At 53.9% G+C, this 13,881-nt stretch overlaps 2 protein-coding genes across 3 annotated transcripts in view; both read right to left on the minus strand.

Annotated features, from left to right (window-relative positions):
* Positions 1–2,245: 2,245 nt before the first annotated feature.
* MUSTN1 (musculoskeletal, embryonic nuclear protein 1) lies at positions 2,246–4,237 on the minus strand. Its single transcript, NM_001434945.1, has 3 exons — positions 3,918–4,237; positions 2,727–2,847; positions 2,246–2,555 (listed from the first exon to the last, which is right to left on the minus strand). The coding sequence occupies exons 1-3, from the start codon at positions 3,924–3,926 to the stop codon at positions 2,449–2,451; spliced, it is 237 nt and encodes a 78-aa protein (NP_001421874.1). The 5' UTR covers positions 3,927–4,237; the 3' UTR covers positions 2,246–2,448.
* Positions 4,238–5,562: 1,325 nt separating this feature from the next.
* STIMATE (STIM activating enhancer) overlaps positions 5,563–13,881 on the minus strand; it is a 68,260-nt gene continuing 59,941 nt past the window's right edge. The window contains exons 6-9 of one of the 2 annotated variants that reach the window (XM_021068950.2): positions 12,777–12,889; positions 11,611–11,688; positions 10,734–10,883; positions 5,563–9,717 (exon numbers count right to left, since the gene is read on the minus strand). In XM_021068950.2, coding sequence (XP_020924609.1) covers positions 9,601–9,717; positions 10,734–10,883; positions 11,611–11,688; positions 12,777–12,889 — 458 coding nt within the window. In that variant the 3' untranslated portion in view covers positions 5,563–9,600. The remainder of the gene's footprint in view (positions 9,718–10,733; positions 10,884–11,610; positions 11,689–12,776; positions 12,890–13,881) is intronic. The other variant, NM_001434944.1, reaches the window with a different exon arrangement.

The following is a 13,881-nucleotide window of genomic DNA, read 5'->3' on the forward strand; positions in this document are numbered from 1 at the left end:
GCAGGCAAACTATGAACATCCTGTGGACCTTGACTGGGGACGGGAACATGTACTGAGGAGGGGCAGGCTTCAGGTGGCAGTGGGTATTGGCGCCCCACCTGAAAGGTCCAGAACCTTCTCAGGCCACTACCACCCCTCATACCAGTCATTCCACTAAGCCTCCCAGGGCTGGGGGACACGCAGTGAACTGGCCAGCTCTCTTTAAGCCCAGAATGGGTGAAGCAGAGGGATAGCCAGGCAGAGGAGGGCCAGAGGGTGGCTTCCAGGAGGCAGGGGCCAGAGGCCAGGTCAGAGTGACTGGGCAGTGGGGCCCCAAAGGCACCCAGCAGTCCTTGGGGTGCCCGAGTGGGGCACGCTCTGCTGGGGCCAAAGCAGGATGGCTATATGCCTTACTTCTGGAGCGAGAGGGGCTGAGCCAAAGGGCCTCCCTTCTCTCTGTTGGGGCCCCACTATTCTAGCCAGGACTCTTTGTGCAACTCCAGCAAGGCCTCCTAAACATGTGGTTCGCAATACAAAGTGAAAGCCATAAAGAGGCCCACACTTTGCGGCCCCGAGGTCTCACTCGATCCAAGGAATTTCCTGAAACAGAAGCACAGAACAGAAAGCACAGAGCTCTTGAAAGGGGTGACTTGGGGGTGGGGGGTATGTATGCTTAGGCGGCCTACGTGGAGGTCAGTCACGCCAAGGGAGTCCGTGAGTCACAGCTTGAGAACGGGTAGAAGGCCGATCCATGCCAAGGTGGTGCCGCTGTTGTGAGCCCAGACCCACGAGAGGGTGGCTAGAGGGTCTGGGGTAGGACTACCAATGACTTTTTTCAGTTTTCCTTTAATAAAGTTGAAAGGCTGCTTTCCTAACAAATAATAAAGTGAATAAATATTAGGGGTTCTGGACGCAGCTAGTGCTTATGTCCTTGTGGCTTTGAAAGCTTGGCTCCTGAGTCCATGGCCAAAGATGGGATAAAGATGCTTCAGCAAAGTGGCCAGGTGCCAAATCCTGGGTCAGGGAAGAGGGCTCAGTGGCACTAGGGGAGCTAGGGGAGGGCGCCATCTTCAGGGCCTACTCGGGGTCTTGGGGCAGTGACTTTACTTGCAAGGGTCAGGAAGGCGGCTTCCCTTCTAGCCCTGCCTCGGTCAATGCCAGCAGCACACGCCTCTAGGGAAGGGCATCATAGACCTCAGAGCTGTGTCTGTGGTTGCAAGTGAACATTCCCCTTCCTTAGCATGACGACAGCCAAAAGCCTCATCTCTGTGAGCACCTGTACTGCCCGCCCTTTGGCTCTGGATATGGCTGGGATTAAACGGGAAGACGTACTCCTACAGCAATCTGGGGAAAGAGCCGCCCCCAACCCTGAGGAGCCTAGTGAGCAGGCCTGGGCCCTGTCCCCACAGGTCTGCTCCCTTGGGGCAGAGAGCACAGGCCTGGCCTGAAAATAGCTAAATAAGGAGGCCGGGCTGGCCAAGAACGTGGGAAAGCCTCCATGCAGCCCGTCCCACCTGCCCAGGGGACTGGCAGGACGTCACTGCAGGCATCGGCCCCTAGCCAGTCACTGCCACTCCAGCCCTGGACCGTCCATGGTCTTGCTGTCCCAGCCGGGCAGGCCTCTGCAGTCCCCTGAATCTGACAGCTCCACACACAGAGACACTGAGGCATGAAGTGGAAAGAATCTTGAAGCGCCGGGGAGAACCTGGTGCTCATGTGGCTCACACAGAGCTGTGGGAGTGGCAAGGTGGGGCCTCGCCCCCAGTTTGGGAGCGGTGATGGTAGCTCAGGAAGCGACTGCCACTGGCCAGAGAGGTGCCTCGACCTGGCTTTGTCTTTGAAGTGGGGGCAAGCTGGCAGGGAGGCGATATAAACAAGGGGAGGGGGCTTTGAGGATCCTGAGCCTGGGGGTCCCTGGAGGCACCTCAGTGGTTTCTGTGGAAGACAGGGGTGGGGGGAAGGTGAGCCCCAGACCCCGCCTGCTTCACTCTGAGCAGTGTGACTATGGCCCGTTTTACATAATAGTCTCTCCTGTCACATACAAGGGTTAATGAGGCTCAAAAAGGGAGGGGAGATGATCTGAGGCTACGCAGGTCAGCACCAGGGCTCCATGTCCAAAGCTCTTTCTTGTGTGTGGCAGTGGCCCTAAGAGCACGTGCATTCCTCTGAGACCCTTCCAAAAGTTTTGAACAGTTCAGAACATGCCTCATAGCCACCTGCCCTTCCCTCCCCTGCATTTAGTGACCAGGGCCAGTGACCAACACCCTCCAAACGCTGGGGCCCCTTGGGCATCCTCTTTATTGGTGCTTCGCAGGTGCTGGTGCAGAGTCCCTGGGCTGAAGGGCAAGGGCTGTGGGGGAGGGGTGGCAGTCCCAAAGGTGGCAGGTGAGAAGGTATATCTTGGCATAAAAAAGAATTCTTGGGAAAGGTTCCTGTGTTGCTGGTGGTGAGGAGGGTAGTGTGCACTTCTCAGCCAAAGACACTCTTGGCGGGTCCAGCTTTGGGCTTCTCGAAGACGGTCTCTGTGCCAGTCCGAGCACGGCTGAACACCGACGGGGCAGCAGAACCGGCTTGCTCTGCGGTAAGGATGGGGAGGAGGTGTGATCAGGGTCAGCCTGGCTTCCGAGGGAGGGAAGCCCCTTGTGTGGGGAGCACCCCCCTGAGCCCAGGAGCTCTGGACTCTTAGAATGTGAGGACCCGAGTGACCCCCCCCCCCGCCTTGCCCCCCACCTCCAGAGAATACTCACCACACTCCCGCATGACCTGGTAGGTCTTGGACTTGATCTCCTGGTTCTTGGCCAAGTTCCCTCGGGCCCCCTTCAGGTCCTCCTCCTTCGCAGGGGGGCGCTTCTTCTTGATGGGGGCTTCCTGAGTGCCAGCAGTGGGAAGCCCAGAGCCTCATCTTACAACCCGAGTCCTCAAGCCTGAGAGTCCCCCTCCACTCGGTGCCCTGGCCCTGAGACCCCTTTCCCTGCTCACTGAACTCAGGCCAATTCAAGGTCCCATTCCACTTCTAGGAAGTCTTCCCAAGTCTACCTCATACTGACCACCCTGAGTCTCTGCCCTTCTCCCCCAGACTGGGAGCCCTGGAGCCATGGCTGTCGTAGCCTCTCAGTGTCTGCCTGTCTAGTTAAGCTCAGGCCTGGGCACAATAGGAAAGGGACTGGCTTTGAGGCTGAATGTCAAAGCTTTTGGTGAATCCCAAGATCTGCCCACCGGGTGGAACAGGGTCCTTCCCTTAGGGACCGTCCCCTCCCCCAAAATTCCCAGTGTTTCCCTTGTGTGCTTTGGAGTGGTGGATTCAGATGCCACCAAGCCAAAGTCCCAAGTCAGCACCCACCTGTGGAGCAGGCAGCAAGGACAACCCTCCTCTTAATAGGCTGGTGGGTTTGTCTCTCTGGTGCTGTGGACATTTAGCCTCAGTACCTACCTAGCCCTTAACCCCAGGAGCCTGTCAGTCTGAGGCCTTATTCCTTCCTTAGCCCTGGGGGCAGGTCCAAGTCCTCCCTGGTCCCCGATTCTGTGCTCCTAGAACATAGTACACCCCTGCACCAGATACAGCCTCCTGGGGAGACGCTGGGGCACAGCTGTGCAGCTACAGATCCTGCTTCACATGCGTGCACACAGACACAGCCTCAAACATACACAACTCAACACATACAAGCAGCTCCCTTACACACAAACATCTCCAAGTACCACACACACTTTCCCCACTTCTCCAAACCAACCAGGGAAGGCCACAAATGCTAAGATTAACAGGGGTTCCTTAGGCTAAGTGGGTATCTGGGTTGTTCTCCCTGAGCCCAGGCCCTCCAGAGGCAGAGCCTCTTGTGTTTATCGCTAGAGCTCAGCTCATGACACAGTTGCCAGAGATGACAGTGTCCATCTGCCACCCCCGCAGCCCTGACACCAGCAGGGTTTGTGTTGGGTCCCCCTACCTGGGACATGGTGGGTGCGGTGGAGAGCTGCTCCCTGGCCGGCAGTGGCTGTGGAAGAGATCTCAGTGGCACCCAGCCCTCCGAAGCTTATATAGTCGGCTTGCCTGTCCTGGGAAGTCACTCCCCCTCCTCCAACAGCTCCCTGATGATTCAGATCCACATAGTCACTGGCTTCAGAGTTTATTCTTGGAGATGATGGGGGCTTGCTGAGCACTGCTGCCTGGGGGGCTGCAGCCCTGGTGAAAGCAGTCAGCTGGGGAGACCCTGTACCCTTGGGAACAGCTGTTCTCTTGCAGGCGGGAGGTGCTGGAACTGGCGCTGACTGGTGTTTAGGAACGCAGGTCCTGTAATGTGCCTGTGGCAGTCCGAGCTGTCCATCTTTGATAGTCCATCCCATTGTGGGGGGGTGTCCCAGAGGAAAGGGAGGGCCCTGAGCCAGGGTGGACACTCCGAGCTTGTTTTCTTTCTCTTCTACTCTGTCCCTGGATTCCAGAGGAAAGAGACTTTCCAGGCCCGCACAGCAGCAAGGTGGAGGCTTCTTCTATCTGCCGTGGCCAGCTCCCTGGGTCCTCACAGTAGACTCAGAGCACAGGGGCTACCCCTGGTTCACAGGCAGAGAAACTGTGGCCAAGGGAAACCTGGGAGCCGCTCCATCCAGGTTTTAGCTGGTGCCCTTGTCCTCCGTCTGGCTCCTAGTGCCCAGGAAGGGCCAGGAGGAAACTGCTTTGTGCTAAGAACACCTCTGAGCTGAAGGCACAAAACAGCATAGAGCCTCAGGCTGAGACAAGGTCACCAAAGGGCACCTGGCCCAGAAAGATTTAGGTTGTCAGAGGGTGGGCAAAGGTGAAGCCCACTCCAGGCACTGAGCTGTGGACAGAGGGTCAGGCTCCCCGAGGGTTGCTTAGCTCTCCACTGCTGGTTCCCGACGCCCCATCCTTGAAGGGAAGATCCCTGGGGCACATGGTAGGACACTGAGCCTGGGGCGGGCATGGGAGTAGTCTGTGGGTAGGAGGTCAGGGCCGGCCCCACTGGATCAGACATACCCAAGCTCCTCGTCAGTTTGTGATGGAGAGTATTTTTATCCTTGAAGGCTCCAGGCAGACAGAACCCAACCAGGCACTGACGTTTGGCTATCTGGAACGCCACCCCACTGCTGTCAGACCTCATCATACCCCAATCCCCCCTGCCGAGCCCTGGCCCTGGGAAGCCAATGCAAGGCCTGCCAGGCTGCATCTGAGACAAGTGCTGACGTGAGGAATGCCTTCAGAAGGCCGTGGGCACAACCCCAGACTCTGAACAGGGACCAAGAGGCACTGAGGGCAGGGTGTCGGCTCTGCCCAGGGAGGCACCTGCCTTCCAGCCCTGCGGCTTCAGGAACAAGGATGTGGGATGACCACCCCTCACACTCCATCTCTCTGGCACCACTCGCTCCTTGGGGGGTAGGCAGAGTAGCTTTTACTCAAATCAGCAGGTTGTTTCCCTTGGCAGGTTTTGCTCCCATATCTACCACAAGGAAATGTCAGGCTCATTCTCATTCGTTTTTCTGGGGAGAACCTTCTAACACACTGGGGACACTTTCTTGATCCCACTAAGCTATTTCAACGCCACAGAACACACAACCAGCAACCACAAAAGTGAAGGCTTCTTTGTTTAAAAACTGTAATAAGATGTCATCTTTATTGTAAACCATTTTACAATGTAAGTACATCGTCTTCCCTTTCATTTCAGCAACGTGTTTCTGTGAATCCCAACACCACTGATTTAACCACCCCCACCGGGAGGGCAGTGGAAGTAGGCCACGGTTTGCTCACATAGGTTGGACTTCTAACAAACATCATGAAAACAGAAATCAAATTAAACCAACCCACCCACCCACTCAGGAGCCCCAGGTCCCTCCCCGAGAGCAACGCCCTTTAGAGCTGCCAGTATTTCACAGAGTAAAACCAAGAGCTCTCCACTCCTAGTTGGAAATGTGTAAAACTTCTAAAGGCCAGCCCTTCACCCCACAAGGTAGCTGTTCTGGCTGATGGCAAGTTCCCAGAGCCATCTATGTTGGTCTGGCTGCAAAAAGGCCAGTGAATTGCAGTCCGGAGGGCAGAGAAAGCTGCTGACAGCTGTGGCTCCCTCCAGGGTCCTGGGGCAGCCTTCGGACAAGGATCCTGGGCTGCAGCCTCTAGGCTCACACTGCTTAGAGGAAGAAACAAGTTGAATTTGGGCCTTTATGTATTTTTCCTTTAAAGGTGTGGTAAGTCAACACCTAACGCACGACTCCTTGTTGTTAGGAAGAGGCACAGGTTAAAGCTTGAGGCAGGAGGCCACCAGCATGTCCAAAGGCCACATGTCCTTCATGTGGCAGGTCTTTGGGCTGAACAGACCAAGAAGCCACTGTTGCCCAGGATCTCACCTCTTTGCCACTGTCAACATTCCACTGGCAGCAAAAGGAAAAAAGGGCCAATAATGATCTCTTCCATTCAGATATGAAAGTTCCACCTCATTAGGTTACTTCCATTGGTGACAAGAAACTTGCTCATGACCCTGACACAATTTCTCATTCTAAGTGTCTTGGCTGAAGTCAAGACTCGGACAAATCAGATGCGCAGCACACACTATCCAGTTGGTATTCCGTGGTTTCTCAAGCACAGTGATGCTTACCAAGTGGCAGGTGAGGAGCTGCACCTCATAAGGCACCTTGGACCAGGTGGTGAGGAAACTCAACCCAGGGAGGGAGGACAGCTCTGAAAGAAGTCCTGATCACGGCTCTTTGCATCTGCTCTGTCTTGGGACAGTGCACCACAGAAAAGGCCTTAGCAACTCCAAGAGGCACTCCCAAGGAATACAAACTCCTGTGTGTGTGTCCCCCCCTCCACACACAGGAGGAGGGTAAGGCCAAACATGTGAGGCCACGCCTTCCGGGCCTTCATGCTGACAAGGCCCAGTATGTTCAGACACCCTGTTAGATGTCCATAACCTCGTTAGCCAGCCATACAACTGCGGCTAAAGTCCTTTGAAAACAGGATGCAGGGAGAAGTCACCACTTGCTTGCTACCTCTCTGTCCGCAGACCCACTGCCTAACAGACCCTGGGACGAGCCTCGTGAGCAGATCATATGGGGTCTGTATAACCCATAGTTTCCTTCCTTAACAGACTGTGGCTGCCCCCAAAACCTATCACTGGTTTGGAAACATTAACAGCTCAAGACTGAAAGAAAAGCTCTGATTCTGGGCTCAGGGAGGTGCAAGAAACAACCCCAGCCACAAGTTGTTCAAAGTGAAACAGGAATTCCCATCGTGGTGCATCGGAAATGTGTCCGACTAGGAACCATAAAGTTGCAGGTTCGATCCCTGGCCTCGCTCAGTGGGTTAAGGATCTGGCATTGCCGTGAGCTGTGGTGTAGGTTGCAGATGTGGCTCGGATCCAGTGTTGCTGTGGCTCTGGTGTAGGCTGGCAGCTGTAGCTCTGATTGGACCCCAGCCTGGGAACTTCCATATGCTGCAGGTGTGGCCCTAAAAAGCAAAAAAAAAAAAAAAAAAAAGAAATAAAAATAAAGTGAAACAGGAGGGCAAAGAAAGGCGAGTAGGTGAAGCCTACCTACCATCTACCAGGACCACCATCAGTCCTGGTCTTTCTGAATGGGGAGCCACCTACTAACCCAGCCTGGGATGGAAGGGTGGAAGGGCACAAAGTGAAGCAGAAGCAATGGAGAGTGGAAATGGGCTCAACTTCACCCACTGAGCTGCTGCCTCACTTTCTAGTTGCAGATACCCGCCCTAGCAGAGTCACCGCCGAATGCAGTTCAGGTCCTGGCTCCTCCCGGCCCCCTGGTTTCTGGACTCCTAGAGGAAGACGGGCTGAGAAGCTGTCCTCAAGGCCTGCCCCCACTCACGTCCTGGACAGGCGAGGCTGTGGGAGGCAGGACACAGCCCAGGGTGCCTGGTAACAGCATGGCTCACATTCACAATTCAGACCCAACCTGCTCGAGGGAAACACGTTTGTTTTTTTGTTTGTTTTTCTTTTTTGGCTGCACCCATGGGCATATGGAAGTTCCTGGGCTGAGGATCAAACCTGCACTACCACAGAGACCATACAGGGTCCATAACCTACTGTGCTACAATGGGAACTCTACGACATGTTTCTACGTATAAGGAAGTTTCTGGGTGGTGTAGCCTCCCTCCACCATCTCACTTCCAGCTTGCATCTTAGTGGTACGGTTTTCTACTCCTAAACTTTCATGGCTGCTTCCAGCTGTTACAAAACACTGGGCTGCTCCACCTTACTGTTCCCACAGCAGGGAAAGTACTCAGGTCAGCCCCTTCCACTGGCGGGTAGCAGGCTCCAAGCCACGGGGGCCTGCGCCCATGCTGAGGAATGGGGGCCACAAGCTTAGAAGCACCTCATCCTGCCTATGGACGCAGAGAATGAGCTCTCTCACCTCCACCCGCCTGGTCCCAGCCACCTTGCAGCTTTGGAGGAAGTGAAAAATAGGATCACTTGGTCAGGCAGGTGTTCTCTAGAATGCTGCGCAAAACAAGTTAACGGCACTGTGATGCCAGGCCTGGGGCGGCCTGAGAGGAGGTTCCCAGAACTGGGCCCGGAGGCTGGTTCTCAAGGCTGCACCAGTAGGAGGTGAGGAGGTTGAGACTGCAATTTCAATTGCAGATTTGGAGGCCCTGAAGAGAGGCAGGGAACAAAAAGTGGTGGCTTGGGAGTCTCGATTTCTCTAAACACAAGGTCCTCTTACACTTCTTTCTTGGTCACTTTAACTGCGTCCTCTAACCTGTTAGCCAAAGTGCCAAGGAGCTTGTGGGCCCTCAGCAGAGCACATCCACTTCCACGTGCACAGGAGGCCTTGGATCCACGTTCCCCATGGCCCCTTCCTGCTCAGGCCTGACCTTTCCAGAATCACTGGGTTTGCTAATTTCAGATAAGTGCCCATCTCCCTTCCTACCGGAATCATTTACCTCATCTGATCATAGATTACCTAACGGCATTCCAAATAAAAAACTCCCAACTTTTTCCTCCCACCAGTTCCTATCCCATTAAAGGCAAACAAACCCATTTCTTTGGGGATTAAAAAGAGTTTTTAAATACAATAGTATGAAAATATAACTTAAAAATATAAAAGTCAACAGCATAAGGAAGACTTAAAAATCTATGTTTTGCCCATTAGTCCCATAGGAAATGAACACATACTCAAAAAACATTAACACTGTGACAGCTCTTAAAACCGGCTATAGAAATCAATAGTTACAAAAGCCATTTCGAGTAAGAAAGCATCCGGTTCCAACTTGGTCAATGAGTAACCCTTTGCTCCAAATGTGTTACATCTTCATGTTCCCCTGAGGCTTGATCTGTGTGCATGTGAGTTCTCGTCCTTGAGGCCACCTGGACAGACGCAGGACAGGGCTTCGGGGTCCCTCACAACACCACTCAGGACGACAACAAACAAAACGCCTCGCTTGCATATTTGGTCAGTGTTTGTAGTGCAACTGCGTGAGGACCTCCAGCTGCCATGGCCGGGGCAATGGCCTCCTTCCCTTGAGTCACAGTTGTCCAGGAACAGGCATAGGCCATGGGAAGAGTGGAGGTAGAAAAGGGGCAGAGAGGAGGGGAGGGACGACGCAGTGGAGCGACCCTCGGCTGACCTGGCAACTCACCCCCAACCTGACCCCAGCTCGGGAATGTGTCATACAGGTAGCCCGAAGCGGTGCTTCTTTTTCTTTGCGGGCTTCAGGGGGGTCAGTCTCCGAAGGTCCTCCTCCACATCAGACTCCTCCATCTCATCATCAGCTGAGATCAGGATCTGAGGGCAGAGAGGCATGGCCCTCAGTCACTGCCAGTCATACCCTTTCCACCTGCCCGCCCTGGACCGTGGTACAAATGTCAGCCCGCCTGGGAGGCCTCAAGTCTTGGGTTTCTTTAGAAGAGGGTGATGAGGAAGTCCCCTTTGCAGAGCGAGACAAGCTGGCCCATCCCAGGCCTTGTTCACACCAATGCATCCACAGGCTACTGACGCCAGTGCTAAGTCCACACACCCTCCCTGCCACCCAAACTCCTGCTCCTCCATCCAACCTCTGGCTGGGACCAGACCCCTATCATAGCAAACTTAGCCTCAAGACCATCCTGGCATGGAGTCCCAGGTTCTTAAAATTGCTTCACATACAGCAAAAGCAAACTGAAAAACCTCTTTTTGAAAGGAAAAGAAAACCTCTGTGGGGCACACACAAGGCAGAGTGATTTCAGAGCGATTGCTCTGAACCAGCCTTGTAAGGTCCAAAGACAAATGGGAGCCCTCTACTCCTCGGAGCACCCGGAAGGACTAAGCCGCACAGCTGGGGCATCCAGGCAAATGCTCATTCACTGCTCACCTGCTTGGCTCCTCAGACCCCGGCCCTGGGGAAGGGCTGGCACAGGCCAGGTCAGGATGGTCTCAGCCCCCCTCCCAAAGGGCTTCCTGCCCCTGGTCTCGGTTGCCTGACTCACGCTCTCTCTGGCTCCCTACCTCATGCACTAGTGCTTCCCCGCTCCCCACTCTGTACGATGGGGCCCAGCTAGCTCAGACCTCTGCCTGTACTTACTTCCTGTCATTCCGTCCTACCCCCTAGAATATATGCTTCCCTGGTGAATTTTACATTATTACCCAAGTGCCAAACCACAGGAGCACGCCTGCTCATGAGCGGCTGCTTCTGCTGACAATGCTGTTTGTTATTCATCTGGTGCTCATCACAGCTGGCCCTGTGACACAGCACTCAAGAGGCCACAGATGCAAACATGAGACCAGAGGCCTCCTGGGTCATCGGCATGATCGCTCGGCCCTACCTCAGACTCCGACTCCTCATGGGATGCGGCCCTTCGGTAACGGACCTTGCTCCCATTCCTTGAGTCCTGGTTGGCTCCCCTTTCTTCTAGTTTAGCTTTCGTCCTCCCCTTTCTCATGAGGAAGTTGTCCACTACCCAAAACATCAGAGCCTGTGGGAAGGAAAGCACAAGTCACTCTGGGTTAAGCCACTTGTGAAAGCAAACCAGAGCGGCCCCCACACCCATCCTTCCCACCCCATGCGAGGTGACGGCATCCAGAACCAGAGAAAGGAAATGTCATTCAGGCCTCCTGCACCTGCTCAGAAATCTTGGAAGAGATTTCCAATCTCTATGTCTTTTGCTTCCATTTTACCTCAAGCGGTTCTGTGGGGTGACTGATAAGGACAGCCTGTCCCGGTTGCCCCAGAAGGTGACAGAGTGGGGCCAGGACCAAGGCCTCTGGCCTCCTGGTTGGGGCCCTTCCCTCTGCTGAGCAATTGGCCGGCACACCTGCCACGTCTGTCATCCCCTTGTTCCTTTACCATTTCTTATTTCCTAATTTCTAGCCAATGTGTTGGTGAATTTCTCTGGGAGCCCTGTGATCAGAAATAAAGGACAGGGGTAAATTCCTAATGATCTTAATCTAGAAGCCTCTGTTTCATAAGGGCAAGACAAAGACCCCAGCACCCTCCACCGTGCTCAGAGGCCCTGGAACAGGCATTGAATGCAGTACCGAGGAAATAATCCTGCCATTTCCACGTTGGGGGTGGGGATGGGATGTGGCAAATGCTCACATGGAGGGACCTGAGGGCTATAAGGTGTTTCAACTGTTAGAACTGGAATAGGAACCTGGAAGGCAGGGAGCAAATGGGGGTAAAAAATGCAACAAGGCACTGACATTGACAAAGAAGGGGACGATCAGCATGACGATGGCCAGCTTCAGGTCTGGGTTCTCAATGGGATTCAACAGGGCAACCTGTAAAGAGAAGCAGAGTCAGTGAGGCAAGGGAGACCACAGAGAAAGTGCCTGGGAGTGGGAGTGGCAGTGGAAATCGCCCACAAGGCCCTGAGAGGGGGCTTAATTTAGACACTCTCCCCAGAGCCCTAATGAGAACAGCACTCCACACTCAGGGCTGCACAGTCCCCAGATTTGACTGTTCGTGAGGGATGCCCTCGGAGATGACTTGGAACCGTAGTGCTTGAGCAGCCTTCCCTGTGGTGTGGACTTGAGAAGTAAAGGGGGAAGTGGGGATGGGGTATGGGGGGCGGGAGGGAGGCGCTTTACAAAGCTGGCACAGGGCATTGTGGGCTTCGGCGAGCTGGAGAGAGTGAGGTTGGTGGTGCTCATTATAGGTATTAGCAATGAGGCACGGACCACTTTCTAACAGAAATCCTGCACCCCAACCACCTCCTCCAGGAAAAGAGCCCCCAAAGCCTTGGTGTATTTTCTTAAAAAAATAAAAGCTAGCCACAAATAAAACCAAAGCAGGCCACGATCTGAGCTACTTGCTCCTAAAAGCTCTTTGGCTGGTTTCCTGTGGGCACTGGAGGCTTTTCTGCATAGCATAGCCCTGTGGTCAGAGGGCAGAGCACAGGGCAAAAAAACCATAGGAATATATGACTAACTGCTGCCTGTGGCACTGAAAGGCTCAAATTAAACCATTGGCCAAGAGAAGCATATGAGGAGGTGTCTGCAAATGTAGAGAAAACACCCCCTGACAACACTTAAAAGTTACCAAACTGTAAGCAACCCCAGGGCAGGGACTGCATTTCATGTGCTTTATACACATTGCAAGGCTTAATCTAGAGCAAACGTGTATAACTGAAGTGGACAGATGCTGTGTAAAAAACTGACAAATTACTGCTCTTGATAGGTAGCCAGGAGCTGCCTCATCAGACCAGGTGCATTCGTGGATCTTAAAAAAGAAAAAAAAGAGAAAGAAAGAAAGAAACAACGAATTTTGTTTCCTAATAGGGCCGGGGTAGGGATTGGGTGGTGGCGTGGGGAGTACTGTCTTGCTTAGCGTCTCAAGAAGCTGGTAAGGAAGGGAGCAAGAGGCAAACCTTCTTCCACTGAAGTATTAGGAGGACGATGAAGACGACAGATTTTTCAAAAATCATGATCACAATGTAAAGGGCACACTGGCCGACCCAGGCTCCGCACTGCAGAGGGTCTCCTGTGGGGAGAGCGGGTTTGGTCACCGGCGCCCAGGCATTGGTGCCCCTGTCCCACCACCCACAGCTCCTGTGAGAGCTACCAGCCCACCCCATCCCTCCCCAGAACCCCACTCTGGAGCTACTAAATGAGTCCGCAGAGCACCAAGCGTCAGCTCAGCCCGAACAGACAAATGTGGGCATTTTAAACAAAATCAGAGAATTCCTAATTTGGAGATACCAGAGTGGCATTTCTTTTAAGAGGCTCTAAGATATAATTACAAAGCACTAAAGTTAGTAAGTGCCTGTTGCTGGAGCTTAGAAAAGCTGGCTCTTTTTGTCCATTGGCAGCAGAAGCTGTGTTAAGCAAGACTGCTATTATTATCTGCTGTTGATTTTTCCAGTGGCTGTGGTGCTACCCATCCCTTCCTCTGTCCATGAGGAAACATGGGCTGAGGTTTCTGAATCATGAAGGCAGCAAACAACCTTTTGTTCATCTCCCATCCCCCGTCCCACTCCCCTTGGCCCTGAAAGCAGAAACCTGACTCTGGAGGAATTCAGATTCTGTCCCAGAGGGGGCACCCCAAACACCTTGGGCTGGGAATAAGGAAGAGAGAAAACCTCAAGGTGGGGAGTGGGGAAGCAGCCTCAGGACCCTGTACTTAAGAAACAGAGGTGGTCCAGGCTGGGGGACACTCAGCCTTTATCAAAAGGGACTTGATAAAGGGTAGAGGACTAGCCCCTCCAGGGAATGTCCTATACCCTCAAGTGACAGGCAGAATATACGGGATGGGTCCCTGGGGAGCCATACACACCTCCAGAGGAGACCCAGGGACAGTAGGTTGTGGGGAGGCCGCCAGGGGCTGCTCTGGAAGCCCTGCCAGAGCTGCCTGAACACACTGGCCAGAAGAGGGGCTGGAGCGTAACATAGTGGGAGGGGGGCAAAGGCTTCAGTCCAGGCTGGAGGAGAATTTGGCCCTGAGAGGAATCTCCAGTTTCTCATTAGATTCCACAG

The sequence above is a fragment of the Sus scrofa genome, chromosome 13 (assembly GCF_054392235.1).
Source record: "Sus scrofa isolate SSC_HxYL_T2T_F1_AM1 chromosome 13, Sscrofa_HxYL_maternal_Yorkshire_Landrace_v2.0, whole genome shotgun sequence".
In the NCBI taxonomy this organism is placed as follows: domain Eukaryota; kingdom Metazoa; phylum Chordata; class Mammalia; order Artiodactyla; family Suidae; genus Sus; species Sus scrofa.

What these genes read in the sequence shown, in the direction of transcription:
- MUSTN1 (NM_001434945.1), bottom strand. An exon ending in CCAGGTCATGCGGGAGTGTG is followed by an intron (nt 2,556 to 2,726) that starts GTGAGTATTCTC and finishes TCCTTACCGCAG; the next exon opens with AGCAAGCCGGTTCTGCTGCC.